Source organism: Tupaia chinensis, unplaced genomic scaffold (genome assembly GCF_000334495.1).
Source record: "Tupaia chinensis unplaced genomic scaffold, TupChi_1.0 Scaffold000037_4, whole genome shotgun sequence".
Classification (NCBI taxonomy): domain Eukaryota; kingdom Metazoa; phylum Chordata; class Mammalia; order Scandentia; family Tupaiidae; genus Tupaia; species Tupaia belangeri.
This window is the reverse complement of record NW_006159487.1, coordinates 304,465-319,823: the sequence shown is the minus strand read 5'-3', so window position 1 is coordinate 319,823 and position 15,359 is coordinate 304,465. Positions and strand designations below refer to the sequence as shown.

Sequence of the window (15,359 nt, the reverse complement as noted above, 5' to 3'; positions counted from 1 at the left end):
GGTGGGCGAGGCCCTCGCAGCCCGCCGTGCGCTGCCGCAGTCCTCCCGGCGCGCCTGCACCTCTGGCGCACGGGCCCCCTCCGGGCTAGAAGCCGCCACCAGCCGGGCTGTGGTGTTGCCGCGGCCGCGCGCTTGCATCCGGGCTGCGGTGCCCGCGTGGTCGGAGGTCGGAGCGTTCGCTCAGCGCTGTGTGCGGACAGGGCGCGCCCCCGCCGAGCTTGAGCTGCTTAGGCAGTGTTCTCTGGAGAGCCGGGCTTTTTCTGGAAGTCCTTGGGGGAACAGCCAGCAAGGGCACTCCAAGGAAGAATGCGCGCGCTGGAAGCCCTGAGCCGGTGACAGCCGAGGTGACAGCCTAGGGGTCCCAGCCGAGGGCCGATTGCACCGGAGTTCCCCAGGTCCCGGTCGGTCCGGTAGCGTCCATTTGGGTACGTTGTTGCTTAGAAAGCTTGGTCCAGGACCTAAATTTCACACCCACTGACTAAGCGCCCCCGCTATTCAGTTGCAAAACTAAATATGTTCCCTTGGTAACATTACTTTGGGCCCTCTCCCCCCACAGGTATGCCATTAAAGTAATAGTTAACAGGCAGGAAACGCTGCTGGTCTCTAAACCCCATTCTTTGCTTTATTCAAGGTCATTAGATTACACTTGGGGAAGAGATTTGTTCTTCCCAATGGCATCCATCCACAGACTTCTTGACTTCGGGGCACACCCTGGGTGTTTATGACTGTCTTCGCTTGGTTGAGTCCTGTCTGTGGAAGTTGTACAGCCAAAGGGGTAACTGCTGTGCTGTCAGAACCTCGCTGAGCATACCCTCGCTATCAGATTGTTTCTCGAATGATCACGGAGCATCTGGTTGGAGTTGCTTTACTTAGTTTTGAGGATAGTCTAAAGCAAGGAGAAGACAGTGAGCTCTGAAGACGTTTAAGTTCAGCTTGCCTGTCTCCAGACGGGAAAGACCAGGTGGACCTCCGGGTCTCAGAATACGCACATGCGAGAGGGCTCTCTGTTCTGGGAGCAGGTAACAAGGAGAGAAGATGGCTGGCTTGTCTGGCCCTGGGCTCTGCGTGGTTTCCATCCAGGAGCCCTACCCCTCAGTAATGATGTGTGGAGGCCATGCCGTGTCTGTAGGCTGGGACTGGAGGGGGGACTGCACGACCTAAAGGCCAGACACAGTGGCTTCAGCCCCAGGAGGTGGCAGTGGGCGATAATTCGATTGTTCCTGCCAGGAGTACAGATGAGCATTACGGATCTGAAATGTGAAATGCTCCCAGATTTGAAACTTGTGAGTGCTTACCTGATGCCATCAGTGGAAACTTGCACACCGGGCCTCCTGTGGCAGGTTGCAGTAAAAATGTTGCTGATCAGAAATATTGCATGGGGAACCAGCAGTTGGCGTGGCGTAATGGCTATGTCGCTGGACTCCCACGTAGTCGACTGCGGTTCGTGTCTCGGACCCGGTGGCTTAAAACTCACGCCAGGCGCGTGTGCGTGCGTGCCCAAGATCCCGAGGAGAATGGAGGAGAAGGGATTGCGGCGTGACCATCCCCCCTGGGGGGTGATTTCTCGCTTTCTATCTCTATGTCTCTCTCTGTCTGTCTGGCGAGTGCACACGCCCTACAGTGAAAATCTCTCCAAAAAAAAAAAAATATTGCATGGAGTTACCTTCAGCCTGTGTGAGATGCATGTGAGACCTCAGGGAGTGGCCTGCTTAGACCTGGTCCCATGCCTGACATAGACCTCAGGGAGCGTCCTGCTTAGACCTGGGTACATACCTGACATGGACCTCAGGGAGCATCCTACTTAGACCTGGGTACATACCTGACATAGACCTCGGGGAGCGTCCTGCTTAGACCTGGTCCCATACCTGACATAGACCTCGGGGAGCATCCTGCTTAGACATGGTCCCATGCCTGACATAGACCTCAGGGAGCGTCCTGCTTAGACCTGGGTACATACCTGATATAGACCTCAGGGAGCGTCCTGCTTAGACCTGGGTACATACCTGACATAGACCTCGGGGAGCGTCCTGCTTAGATCTGGGGACACACCTGACATAGACCTCAGGGAGCGTCCTGCTTAGACCTGGGTACATACCTGACATAGACCTCGGGGAGCGTCCTGCTTAGATCTGGGGACACACCTGACATAGACCTCAGGGAGCGTCCTGCTTAGACCTGGGTACATACCTGACATAGACCTCGGGGAGCGTCCTGCTTAGATCTGGGGACACACCTGACATAGACCTCAGGGAGCGTCCTGCTTAGACCTGGGTACATACCTGACATAGACCTCGGGGAGCGTCCTGCTTAGATCTGGGGACACACCTGACATAGACCTCAGGGAGCGTCCTGCTTAGACCTGGGTACATACCTGACATAGACCTCGGGGAGCGTCCTGCTTAGATCTGGGGACACACCTGACATAGACCTCAGGGAGCGTCCTGCTTAGACCTGGGTACATACCTGACATAGACCTCGGGGAGCGTCCTGCTTAGATCTGGGGACACACCTGACATAGACCTCAGGGAGCGTCCTGCTTAGACCTGGGTACATACCTGACATAGACCTCGGGGAGCGTCCTGCTTAGATCTGGGGACACACCTGACATAGACCTCAGGGAGCGTCCTGCTTAGACCTGGGTACATACCTGACATAGACCTCGGGGAGCGTCCTGCTTAGATCTGGGGACACACCTGACATAGACCTCAGGGAGCGTCCTGCTTAGACCTGGGTACATACCTGACATAGACCTCGGGGAGCGTCCTGCTTAGATCTGGGGACACACCTGACATAGACCTCAGGGAGCGTCCCGCTTAGACCTGGGGACATACCTGAGATATCTCACGTAGATTCAGATTTTTCACAAGCAAGTACTTAGGGTGAGGGCATGCCACGTCAAGAAACCCTTTCAACACAGAGTGGCTCACTTCTGTGCTACCCTGCAGTAGGCACTGAATTCAGACTTACCAGACGTGCCCAATAAAGTCTAGAAGGAGAATTTTGGAACAATTACAGATCTGCAGCAATGTTAACTCAAACTTTACCCCAAAACAGACTTGGAGCCCCATGTGACAAATTCTGCATTAAACACTAAGTGCAGTCATGAGTGACTATAATCAGAAGCCCAGAAGCAGACGGTCACTGAAGGTGCAGCCTGTACGCGGTTACGAGGTGGGTGTCCAAGCAGTCCAGGTTGTGCTTATGAGAGGAAAATACCGGCAATCCAGAGAACCTCGGACCTCTGAAAACGGACCTTAGTTCCAGTTTCAGAAATGCTGACTCAGAACAAGTCATTCAGAATCTCTTTCACTTCATTTTGTGGATGAGAACTGCAGAAAGAAATTCAAGAAGTGAGAGCGTCTGGCTGCTGTGTGTGCTCTGGGGCCAACAGCTGCGGCTGGGCTCGGACCACAGAAGCTCCCACTCCTGAGCCAGATGCCGCATCTACACTTTTGTCAGTGAGTCCGAAGCACAACTCATTCCCAAGCCTGGGTTCTGGGCATTCTCCAAGCATTGTCTTTTGAACGTTGGCGTCCTGTCTCCGAAACAACTGTGCGTTTCCATCTCTGCTCCTAGAGCAGTGGGAGGCGCTTGTGTGTGACCCGAAGGCCCATGAGCTGCTTGCCCAGACTGGTGAGAAGGGCAAGGCACCTGCTGCCCGCCCCCAGCTCTGAGAAGACTTCACGTTTGCCGGCAGGACCCCCAGCGCTGTCAGCAGGCCTTCCTCCACTTGCCGCTCCCGAGCTCTCAGGGCTCACAGCTGCCGTTTTCACAAGTCCAGCTCCGGGTGTACCCGTGCCACTGTCACCTGCAGCTTAGGTACGCCGTTTGCAGTCTGCCAGTGAGCCCGGGGGAGCCTGGACGTGACAGCCAGCGGTACACTTCCATTCAGGTTCTCAGCGCCTATTGAACCAGGGTGGACGGCCTCCCAGTTTGTCTTCTGGTGTGTTTGGAGCTGTAGTGACAGTCGAGGTAAATACTGCAGACCCATCATTGAGGGGTGACACCACAGGGACGAGTTCAGAAAGCTCGTGAGACAAGTTGCCGTTGAGTCCTTCCTGTGATGTGGGGATGCCGTGTGTCCCGTAGTCTTGGACAGCAGCCACTGTTAACACCGGACTGTTGGATGTTTGAAATATGGCTAGCATGCTTGGGAGCAGAACTTTTCATTCTGTTTTATTTTAACTTCAACTTATAAATAGCTGCATGCCGGTAGTGACTCACATATTGAAGGGCATGGGGAAAAAGCCGGCATTAAAGCGGTCTTTGTCTCATAGAGGGTTCTCGGGTACACACTCCCCCTGTAGGGCGCCTTGCTGCTGCCACTCGCTCTGTAGGAGGAGCTTAATGGAAGCTGGGTTGTAGGAGGTGCGTAGAGGTGTCCGGGCCTCCACGGGGCACACAGTGCTCTTCTCAGCCCTGGAGGGCAGTGCTGTGTTGTCCAGGGGTTGTAGTTGCCCCGTAAGTGGCCTCCCAGGGCTTAAATGTGACTCAGGCGACTGCGAGGCAGAGGGCGGGAGGGAGGAGCCAAGACGCCAGGGGGTGAGGGGCTGGCTCAGCCTGGGTGGGGTCAGGAACCTGGCTGGGGTCCTCAGAAACAGGTTTTAAATCCTTTACATTGTAATTGTGTTTAGTTCTGATTGACCTAACTCTCAGTGGCCACATCAGCTCCTGGCTGTGATGTTGACTGGAATACCTGTGTTTTGTTTCTGTTTTTGCTTTTTGTGCTCACAGGACAGGGCCAGAGGCTCTCTGACCTACGCCGCTCTCTGTTCCGAGTGTTGAAGACGTGCATTTTGAAAAGGCATGTGATTCACACCTGTTTGCAGTGGACAGTTCTCAAAACCCTATAAATGCGTGCTCCTTGGCATTCACTCACATGGATGCTCTGTTCTACGCAGTAGGATGTGCCGTCACTCCTTAGGAAGTGCAGTGTGTGCGTCCCTCGGGCGTTGTCGGACAAAGCATCGGCAGATTGCTGTCTGTTGTAGGCTGCATTTATAATTTACGTATTTCAAGTGTCCTGGTGATACTCGGCATGAATTGAGACGGTAGAGAGGGGGGAGTTGTTGGCTTTGATGTGTTTCCCAGGTGCGTTTCTTCAGCCTCCTAAGACCACTTTGTGGTCATAGCTTGAATGTTCTGAAATTTATAATACTGTTTCTCAGCTACCTTCAGATCACTTTATTTATCTCAATAAACTAATTATGTTTGTGACTGATACTGATAAAACCAGAATAAAGCACATCTACCAAAAACCACTTTATTACGATTTTTACATTCCCAAATGCTTTCCCGTGGATGGAAGAACTGGCTCTGACTTAGGAGAAGCCTGTGCTGGGTCAGAAAGGACCTCAGCCTCATCCTCGGCACCCTTGGCACCATCTTCAGGCCTCGCTGACCCAGCACGAGCCCCAGGTGGGCAGGGCACCTCGTGGAGCCGAGAATGCAGGAGCCCGTAGGCAGGGATAGTGTGATGTCTGGCGTGTGCTATTCAACACGGTGAGCACCATTAGGGAAGAAACCCTCCAATATAGTAGTTCTTTTTCTTTTTTAACTTTCTTTTTAACTTAAAAAAAGGTAGCTGTGGGTTGCATGTACTCACTGGGGATGGAGGAGTGAGCAAGTACCTCCCCCAGGGTGGGTGGCCATGTCACAGTCCCTTCTCCTTCGTTCTCTTGGGGTTTGGGGCACACACACACACACATGCCCAGCATATGTTTTAAGCCTCCTGGTCCAGTACTTGAACCGCACAGCCAGCCATGTGGGACCCAGCCACCCTAACCACCATACTGCCTTCTGGCCCCAGTGTGGCATCTCTTCATAAAGCTTTGTGGCCTTGCAAAGCTCCAGCCCCATGCCTCGCTTCACACACGAGCAGAAACCCTGCTGCTGGGGTCTGCTGAGGTGGCTGGCACGGTCTTTACTGCCCCTTGCATCGTGGCTGTCTCATCCCCGCTGAGGTCAAAGCGTCCCCACTGTGCTGCTCCATTCATTGTCTGGTCATTGGTCTGGGCACTCCCTCCCGCCACAGAGCCAGCCCGCCACAGGTGCCTCATCTCTGCAGGAGGGATGAGGTCCATTTGGGCAGGGAGAGATCGTGGCCTTCTGGTAATTTGAGAACTGCATAAAATAACTCCTTTTGGGGACCAGCAGTTGGCGTAATGTCTATGTCACTGAACTCTCATGTAGTCGACCGTGGTTCGAGTCCCAGACCCGGTAGCTTAAACTCAAGCCAGGCGCATGTGTGTGCCCAAGATCCCGAGAGAAGAATGGAGGAGAAGGGATGGCGTGGCCATCCCCCAGGGGGTGACTTCTCACTTTCTATCTCTTTGTCTTTCTGGTGAGCACACCTACCCTATAGCAAAAACCTCTCCCCCCCAAATAATAATAATAACAACTCCTTTTTTCTTTACGTTAGTGATATAACCATTGTACGAAACTGGGGGGAAGTGAAGGGAAGACATTCTGACTTCCTTGCTGCAGCACCAGAAGTGGTCATGGTAACCCTGATGTCCGTCCCATGCCCAGAAAGGAGTGAGAGGGCTGTGGCTTTCGTTCTGTCACTCCGAGGGCCAGCTCGGGCTGTGTTCGTGCCTGCCTCCGGCATCTTGAGAACAGGCTGCGCGCCAAGGGAGGGCTCTCTCCCCTGTTGGCGTAAGTCCCCGCACCCTTGGCAAGACGGCAGGTCTTTGACACTGGCTCCACTGGTCGGCTGCTATCTGTGTAAGAGGGGCTGGCCCGAAGTCAAAGCACCAGTGGGAGAGCCAGGCATTTCTGGAACCTGATCGTGTGTGAGCAGAACTGCCTGCATCGTGCCGGGAATGTCCAGATCTACGTTCAGGCATCAGCTCCTTTGCCTGAGAGCTCAAGGACAAGCACCCTGCGAACACTGTAAGTGCCGATGCGGGCCACACAGCGCCGAGGGGCATGCCTTCTGTGGTTTGGGTGACGAGGTCTAGCTGACGCCTGGCCTTCCCAGCCTGACCCCAGTCCGCTCGCTGCAGGCAGGGCTTGGGGACGCTGCTGTGCTTTTCTGCTCCGACTGGCCTTACTCGTAAGCCCCTCGGCCTCCAAATGGCGTGACCGTGTCCTTTTGCAGCAATTAGAATGAAGGTCAGCGTTTTCCTGAGTTCAAGTAACTAGGCAGACATAGTTGTCATTTTCTGAAGTTTCTTTTTTGTTTTATTTAACTTTATTTATTCTTTCATTTTATTTTTAATTTGACCAGAGAGAGAAAGCAAGCCGCCAGGTCCAGGACTCGAACCATGGTCAGCCATGTGGGAGTGTCCAGTGTCTTAACCACCACACCACCTGCTGGTCCCTGAAGTTTATTTTTATTCACGATAGAGAGCATGTATATGTGCACTAGGGGGAGACGGCACCGGATGAGGTCCCTGTGCCGAGACCCCCGTCCCCTGCCCAGCTCAGCAGGATTCTGGGTATGCGGCCCCATGGCGTACTATAGGTGGACCGCCCGGCTCCACACTGCTGGCCGGGCATTCCCATCGGTGTAGAGGCTGAGCCGGCGCTGTTCCCGGTGCTGCTAGCTCTCCTGCATGGTGCTCACTGCCCTGGTGGGGGCAATTTCTCGCTTTCTGTCTCTCTGTCTCTCTGTCTCTCTGTCTCTCTGTCTTTCTGGTGAGTGCACGCACCCTATAGCATCCCCAAAAAAAAAAAAAAAAAAACAAAGCCAGCACATGGTGACGGGTGAGCAGTCTTGCTCTGGAACCCAGGCCACAAAACACAGCCACTCTGCCTCCTTTAGGCCACCAGCCACCTTTATTGAGTGTTGGCAGTTGAAGAGACGTTTCTGGTGGCGGTGTGATCGCAGGCAGGAACACAGGGCCGCGGGCTCCCAGGTGACCCCGTTATATTCATACACGTCTCTTGTCACTGACATGAAAACAGTTTATCTGCACGAGCTTTGCAGGTAATTTATAGTTTCTTGCGATAACAAATGCAAGGAGAAGCATTTGGATCTGGAAATTTGTTTTGGGAATTGTAAGGAAGAATTTAGACAGGTGTCGAAACATAAGATGATTGCAGTCACTCACGTCTTTATATAAATGATGTTTACTGAACCCTGCCTCCCAAAGGAAGTAGGTGTGAGTTACGCAGGCGTGTTTACAAAACGGAATCACCTCTGACAGTAAACGCACGTGGAGACAGGCCTGCGTGCCTCGTGTGGGGGTGTGTGGGCGCCGTCTTTCAGGTGAGGTGGGTTGTTTGGTAGTATCTAATACGACGCACAGAGGGTACCCGTGTACTAAGAACACTGCACATAGCATCGAAGCAAACCAGTGAGTTGAGAAGGTGCAGAAGCACAGTTGTTCCCACTGAACACTGAAAGGAGCTGTGAGCTTGCTTCCAAGCACGGTGAAAGGCGTAGTGAGTTTCTGTAGTTCCCAAATAGCTTATGGGAAACGTGTACTATTTAAAAGCTGTGCGTGGCTTCAGGATTTTTTTGCACCAAAATAAACTCATACTTCTTAGTTAAGTTTGTTTAATTTCTTTATTGTTTTCATGAATGAGAGAGAGAGAGACGGCACTCAACTAGGATCTTGGTGCTGCGGCACTCACGCGCACGCCTCAGCCAGCCCTGACCACGGCACGGGCATGCATGCGCCCGACAGACCTCAGGAGGTCACCCAGAACCTTCCCATGTGGGCTGGACTCAGAGCAGGGGTTGCACTGCCGCAGCTCCGTCCAGCCTGAGTGCAATGTCAACACCACGCTCCATGCCTCAGGCCCCTCGGTCCGTCTTCCTTCCCAGCCCGCTCCCAGGCCCAGGGCCGTCTCCAGCGCCCCCTGCAAGTGCCCCCTGCATGGTGCCTGTCTGCTCCTGGGACAGCCCCACTCAGTGTCAGCTGAGCCTGGTACAGAGGGTGCAGGAGCATCGAGCCACACAAGGAAAGTTCGTTTTTAGAAGGTTCAGAATTTTTGTTTTTGTCAACAGCAAACAAAAACATTTTAGACCAGCAGGTGGTGTCGAGGTTCGAGTGCTGGATCGCACAGGGCCGACTGTGTGGACGGGGTCCCGCACCCGGCAGATTAAAAAAGCACACTGTCTATGCATGCATGCCCCAAATCCCAAGGAACTGCAGCATAGCCATCCCCTGGGGGTGGTTTCAGTTTCTCTCTCACATGTGACAATTGTATCCGGGTGCCAGGATGCTTTTTTTTGTCATAAACGAATACATAAAACTTACTAATGGAAAAAATCTACATAATGGGTTATCTGCATTGTAGTGGTAGGTTTTTGTGGGGGGGGAGGGGGAGGTTTTTGCTATAGGGCGTGTGCGCTCACCAGAAAGAGACAGAGAGACAGAAAGCGAGAAATCACCCCAGGGGGATGGCCATGCCACAATCCCTTCTCCGTTCTCCTCTCGGGACCTTGGGCATGCACGCACACGCGCCCGGAGTTAACGTGCTTTTAACTGCCAGGGGCCGTGAGGGCACAAGCGAGGGAAAGAGCCCTCGGCAAGGTGTGGCCTCACTGTAGGCCCTTCTCCATCTCTCCTCCTGTGGGATTTGGGGCACATGTGCCCACCCGGGGTGTCCCTCGGGCCTCCAGAAGGGGATGTACTGCAGTTGGCTATATGGGATCTGGCCTCCTTAACCACTGACTGTGGGGCCAGCACAGAGCTTTTTTTTAACGAGAGAATTATTGGGACCGGAAGATGGTGTGATGCTTATCGCTAGACTCCCACATAGTCAACCGCGGTTTGAGTCCTAGACCCATCAGCTTAAAACGCACAGCAGGTGTCTGTGCTTGTGTACCCCAGATCCCCAGAGGACAGTGAGGGAGAAGGGACTGCAGCATGTCCATCCCCTCTGGGGGGTGAGTTCTCGCTTTCTCTTTTTCTGCCTCTCAAGCGAGCACATGTACCCTATAGCAAAAATCTCTCTTAAAAATAATTTATTACTATCATTTTAAAAATTTAATACCCAGATGCCACTTTGAGGGGTCCCCAGTGTGGGGTGCTGAGGGAAGGTTCCAGGAGCTGGTGAGGGCCTTGGGTGCAGGCTCTGACCTGCAGCTCTTCACCAGCAGGGAGGGGGACGTTCTAGGCGGTGTCCCCTGCCCCCCCGTGCCAACTGCTGCCACCTGAGAAGCGTGGCAGTGTGGTGGACCGTGCCCTCTGACCTGCCCTGTTCTTAGTTGGGGAGCAGTGGAGGTCATGGCACCCCCCCTGCACCCACAGTTTACATCGTGCACAGGCGCTGGCCCGGCCTCAGGGCCTGTGGGTGCGATGGGGCAGGCCTCCCTTCCATTTGCAAAGGCGGGTGTCTCTTTCCGACAGTGGGCAGGACCCCTTAGTGTTAGTGAGAAGGAGCCTAGAAAATTCAGGACTTGATATTCATTGAACATCAGAATCTCCTCAGGTATGGATTCTATGCAAGAGTCTTTCCTCAGGAGGACAGCCCCGAGCAGTTATGAGCACAGAGGAGTGAGTTGTGGGGAGCCAGATTCCAGCTGCGGTGCTAGCAAGTGGGGCTCCCTTGGGGACACCCTGCAGAGCCGGAATCCAGGGAGTGAGATCTGCGTGTGTGGTGGTCGCTTTTGTGCTGGGCCCTATTAAAATTCTGGAAACGGCTGAGTCTTCCCTTTCTCTTTGGTGGGACCACCCTAAGTTAGTGAATATTTTGTCTGTTTTATGTTTGCGGCATGATTTGGACAGAGCTGTGACAGGTGGCTACTCCCCCAGAGAAAGCTGTACAGCAAGAATGGTAGCTATTTCCGAGTGGCCTACGCAGTGCCGCTGGTCCCCCATCAGTGAGAAGAGCCAGCTGTGGCAGTCAGTGCCTCTGCGTGTCCCCCACATTCTTAGCCCTGCTTCTACCCCCAGAGATCTCAGGAGCCCCACCCACCTGGAAGTTACTGGCTTTCCAAGTGTAACCGTCCTGGCCCAGCAGTGGGTTCATTCATTTATTTAATTTGACTGGAGAGAGACACAGAGAAAGGAAGCCACCAGGTCCAGGACCCGAACCGTGGTTGGCCATGTGGAATATCCAGTGCCACAGCCCCGAGCAGTTATGAGCACAGAGGAGTGAGTTGTGGGGAGCCAGATTCCAGCTGCGGTGCTAGCAAGTGGGGCTCCCTTGGGGACACCCTGCAGAGCCGGAATCCAGGGAGTGAGATCTGCGTGTGTGGTGGTCGCTTTTGTGCTGGGCCCTATTAAAATTCTGGAAACGGCTGAGTCTTCCCTTTCTCTTTGGTGGGACCACCCTAAGTTAGTGAATATTTTGTCTGTTTTATGTTTGCGGCATGATTTGGACAGAGCTGTGACAGGTGGCTACTCCCCCAGAGAAAGCTGTACAGCAAGAATGGTAGCTATTTCCGAGTGGCCTACGCAGTGCCGCTGGTCCCCCATCAGTGAGAAGAGCCAGCTGTGGCAGTCAGTGCCTCTGCGTGTCCCCCACATTCTTAGCCCTGCTTCTACCCCCAGAGATCTCAGGAGCCCCACCCACCTGGAAGTTACTGGCTTTCCAAGTGTAACCGTCCTGGCCCAGCAGTGGGTTCATTCATTTATTTAATTTGACTGGAGAGAGACACAGAGAAAGGAAGCCACCAGGTCCAGGACCCGAACCGTGGTTGGCCATGTGGAATATCCAGTGCCTTAAACACCACGCCACCTGCTGGCCCCCCAAGTTTCTTTGTGACGAAACAGATTTGCCCTCTTGCTGATGGCTCACTGCCCTAAGAACGCACTTCATGGCTTAGCCTTGCCCTTTAGCAACCCCTGTGGTGGCCCTGGAGCAGAGACCACCAGCTCTGCCCCTCCAGCTCACAGCGTGGGCCGCCTTCGGGAGCACCAGGCCCCTTTTGGAGAGACACTTGTCCTTGGGCCCTTGTTTCTTCTCGTGGTCAAGTGAGAAGCTTGGGCTGGACGCCTTCACGGTTCTCCTCCCCGTGAGACCCGCAGTGTTTTAGGAGCGGCAGCCCGCTTCGCAGTTAGAACCACGGCGGTGCCGCTCACCTCGGGTCCTTACATCAGGACTCAGACACGGGCAGGGCGGCCATGAGGCTCGGCGGAGGCACCGAGACTGCAGGGCAGGCCAGCGGGCGGCTCGGGCACCTTTCTTGGCTGACTGTTGGGAAGACCCTGGTGGCAGGTGAGTGGCTGAGTGGGGCACTAGCCCGGCTGCAGCCTCACTGGGTGAGGGCCTCGTGTGTGGACGGCACTCGGTTAGGAGATGTGCTTTCCTGCAGCTCACCCAGCTCTGAGTTGCTGCCACAGGTAACTTCCTAGCTGTTGTGCGGCGCGGCGTCCGCCGCAGCCTCTCTGCCGTGCTTGTCAGCACTCAGGTTTCTTGCCCAGCAGGTGGGAGAAGTGTTGTTTTTGTGAAGAGCTACATCCTGGTATGCTTTTACTGATAAAAGGTGTTTCCTACAAGGACTGAGTGTGTGTCCAATTTGACTCTCAAAAGCAGTACTATGCTGCTCCATGCAGGTGGGCAGATGGCTGTCCCACTGTGGGGTCAGGGACTGGACACTGCTCCATGATTTCTGGTTAGGATGTTGTACTGCCGAAGATTGCAGCGTGGTGTTCTCTCTGGAGGAAAAGCCACGCAGTGTGGAGCAGAGCCGCTCATGCGCTCAGGTACCGGAGGGTGCGGGTAACTCTCCAGAGGGCGAGAAAGCGGCCTCCAGTGTGGCATGGCGGGACTGTTCTCAGGCTGCTGGCTCACACTCCCTTCACCTCTAGGCCACAGGGCTAGCCCAAGAGCAGCTGTTTTTGTTTTTATAGTCTCATTGTAGTTGTTGTTAGAGGGCGTGTGCACTCACCGGGAAGAGACCGAGAGGGAGAAAGTAAGCACCAGAGCCGCTCATGCGCTCAGGTACCGGAGGGTGCGGGTAACTCTCCAGAGGGCGAGAAAGCGGCCTCCAGTGTGGCATGGCGGGACTGTTCTCAGGCTGCTGGCTCACACTCCCTTCACCTCTAGGCCACAGGGCTAGCCCAAGAGCAGCTGTTTTTGTTTTTATAGTCTCATTGTAGTTGTTGTTAGAGGGCGTGTGCACTCACCAGAAAGAGACAGAGAGGGAGAAAGTAAGAAATCACCCCGGGGGGTGGGGGGTGGCCACGCTGCAATCCCTTCTCCTCCATCCTCCTCTTAGGAATTTGGGCATGCGTGCACATGCGCCCAGCATGATTTTCAAGCCACCAGGTCTGGGATTTGAACTGCAGGTGGCCATGTGGGAGTCCAGTGCCTTAACCATTATACCACCTGCTGGCCCCGTAGAGCAGCTTTTTACCTGCAAGTTCTTGTGTGGTCTCTTTAGTGGATCCATGCACCTCTTGAAGCTGCACTTCAGCTCTGCAGAGAAAAGGCAAAAGGCTTCTACTTATGGAAACGAGGTCTGCAGCAGAGAGCTGGGGGAGTCTGGAACAAATTTGCTGTTTTCCTTTCTGGTGTTCTGTCCACATTTTCTGTTTGGTTGGCTTTGAAGGATCCAGACGGCTGGCTAGTTGCTTTGAGTCTGTGCGTGTCAGTGCAGAGGGCCCAGAACACGGTTCTGCGGGCACTTCTGGTTAGGCCCAGCCCTGCTCAGAGGCGGCTATGGCCCCAGAATAGCCCACTCCCGTGGGCAGAACTCTGTGGGTATTGCCTTGTCTGCTTCCCTGCTTCCGTGCTGGATAATAGGGGAGGAGCTTATTAAAGAAACCGATGGTAATGCATTAAAATAAAATTGGTGTTTTGTTGCCTCAATTAAGAACAGCTAGTTAAAATAGTTACACTAGCAGTAACTAGTTAAAGTAGAAAGAAAGATTTATTTCTCAAAGATTTGTTTTTTCAAAATACATACCTGCTTTAGTCTAGGTCTTCTTTTTAATACCTGTATAAGGAAATCCGTCCCTGGGGATTTATTCCCAGTGCAGTTTCCCCATCCCTGATAAAGTAGAATGTGTGATTTGCGAGGCTTTGTTTTCAAATAAGTGTGTTCTTCATTTAATCGTGTGGGGAGAGGACTGTCACAGGTATCCTGTTTCGTTGCTGAGGGTTAAGGTAACCACGCTGGCCAGTTTGGCTAGGCTCCTGTTGTGGCTTCGCCATCCCGCCCTGCGGAGTGCAGACTGCCGCTTCTCATCAGCTGAGTCCGGCTGCCTCTCTGCCCCTCAGCGGTGCCCTGGTGCCCTGCCCATGGAGCAGTGCTCCGGGACTGCGGGCTGGGCAGCACAGGGCGGAGACGGTTCCCTGCTGTGTGCGTCCTACTCTGCAGTACGGGAGTGTGGCTCCCCCTTCCCGAAAGTCAGAGGAGGGTTAGAGGACACTGAAGCGAAGAAGCCCTAACCTCACCCAAAGCAGCTTACGCAAGCCGTGTCAGGAAGGGCGTTGATGAAACCACGTTCGTGATTTCATTTGCCCTCTTCTGAACTCTCCAATCTCCCTCTCTTGTAGCTGGTCCGGTGCCCAGAGCCGAATGCTGAGCCCCGCCGTGGCCTCGCCGGTGCCGCCTAACTAGAGGAGGAGCCACCCCATGGCTTCCTGTGACCCGCCGGTGCAGCCTGTGCCGATGCACCGACTTGGCAAGATAGCGGCTGTATTTGATGTTGCGTGTGCTGTCACCTGGGTCTCCCATTGCTGCCGTCACCCCGTCCTGCCAGTCTGAACTCCTGCCTCGTTCCTGCTCCCCCATCGGCCCCACACCCCCACAGCGAATGTCACCCTCGACTCTCACCCCTTGTGCCCTAATCTCGACCTCTAGCACACCTCACTCTGTCCTGAGTCATCAGTCAGCCATCTGCCCTCTTCCTTGCTGGTTGGGGACAGCTGTCAGGTCTTGCCCCCTCGGGTCTCTTCCTCTAGGCACTTGGCGTGTGAATGAAGGGAGGGCGTGGGTGAAGCGAGGCGCTCGCTGGTCTCCCCGAGGGTCCCTGACTGTCCTGGCTTCTGCCCGTGGCCTTACTCAGCACAGTGGGGCACCCAGCTCTCGCTCCAGACACGGCGTCGTTCATCCGGGAGTTTCGGCCAGTGAGGGAGGTTATCTTTACAAGTAGGACAGTTTCAATAGCTGCTCGTAATTCCTTCCTGCCTGGACCTTGATTTTAGAATACTGTGAGATTAGACCTTAAATCACCATAGATTTCTAAGACAAGCAAGGTGGAGGAAGAAGGGAGGAAAGCAAAGGTTTTGCGTGGAGCAGGGCGTGGCTCTCCAGGAGGCCAAGCTGGTGTCTTCCTGGGTTTGGTACCTGTCCGAGGCAGGGAGTGAGAAGGTTTTTCCTGCATTCTAGAGTGTGACTGACCAGGCCTGGGCCCTCAGCTCGGTTTATTAGGACTCGGCGCACTCACGCGGTCTTGTCCTTGTGCGCTTTGGCTTCGTCCAGGGTGTGACCTTTTCAGAGCAGGAAT

The 15,359-nt window shown here is 54.2% G+C and overlaps 1 protein-coding gene across 1 annotated transcript in view; it reads left to right on the top strand.

The window, feature by feature from the left end:
• Positions 1 to 9,911: 9,911 nt before the first annotated feature.
• Positions 9,912 to 15,359, top strand: part of MSANTD2 (Myb/SANT DNA binding domain containing 2) — a 21,027-nt gene continuing 15,579 nt past the window's right edge. The window contains exon 1 of the mRNA XM_014588644.2: positions 9,912 to 10,929. Within this exon, the coding sequence (XP_014444130.1) occupies positions 10,732 to 10,929 (198 nt within the window). The 5' untranslated portion in view covers positions 9,912 to 10,731. The remainder of the gene's footprint in view (positions 10,930 to 15,359) is intronic.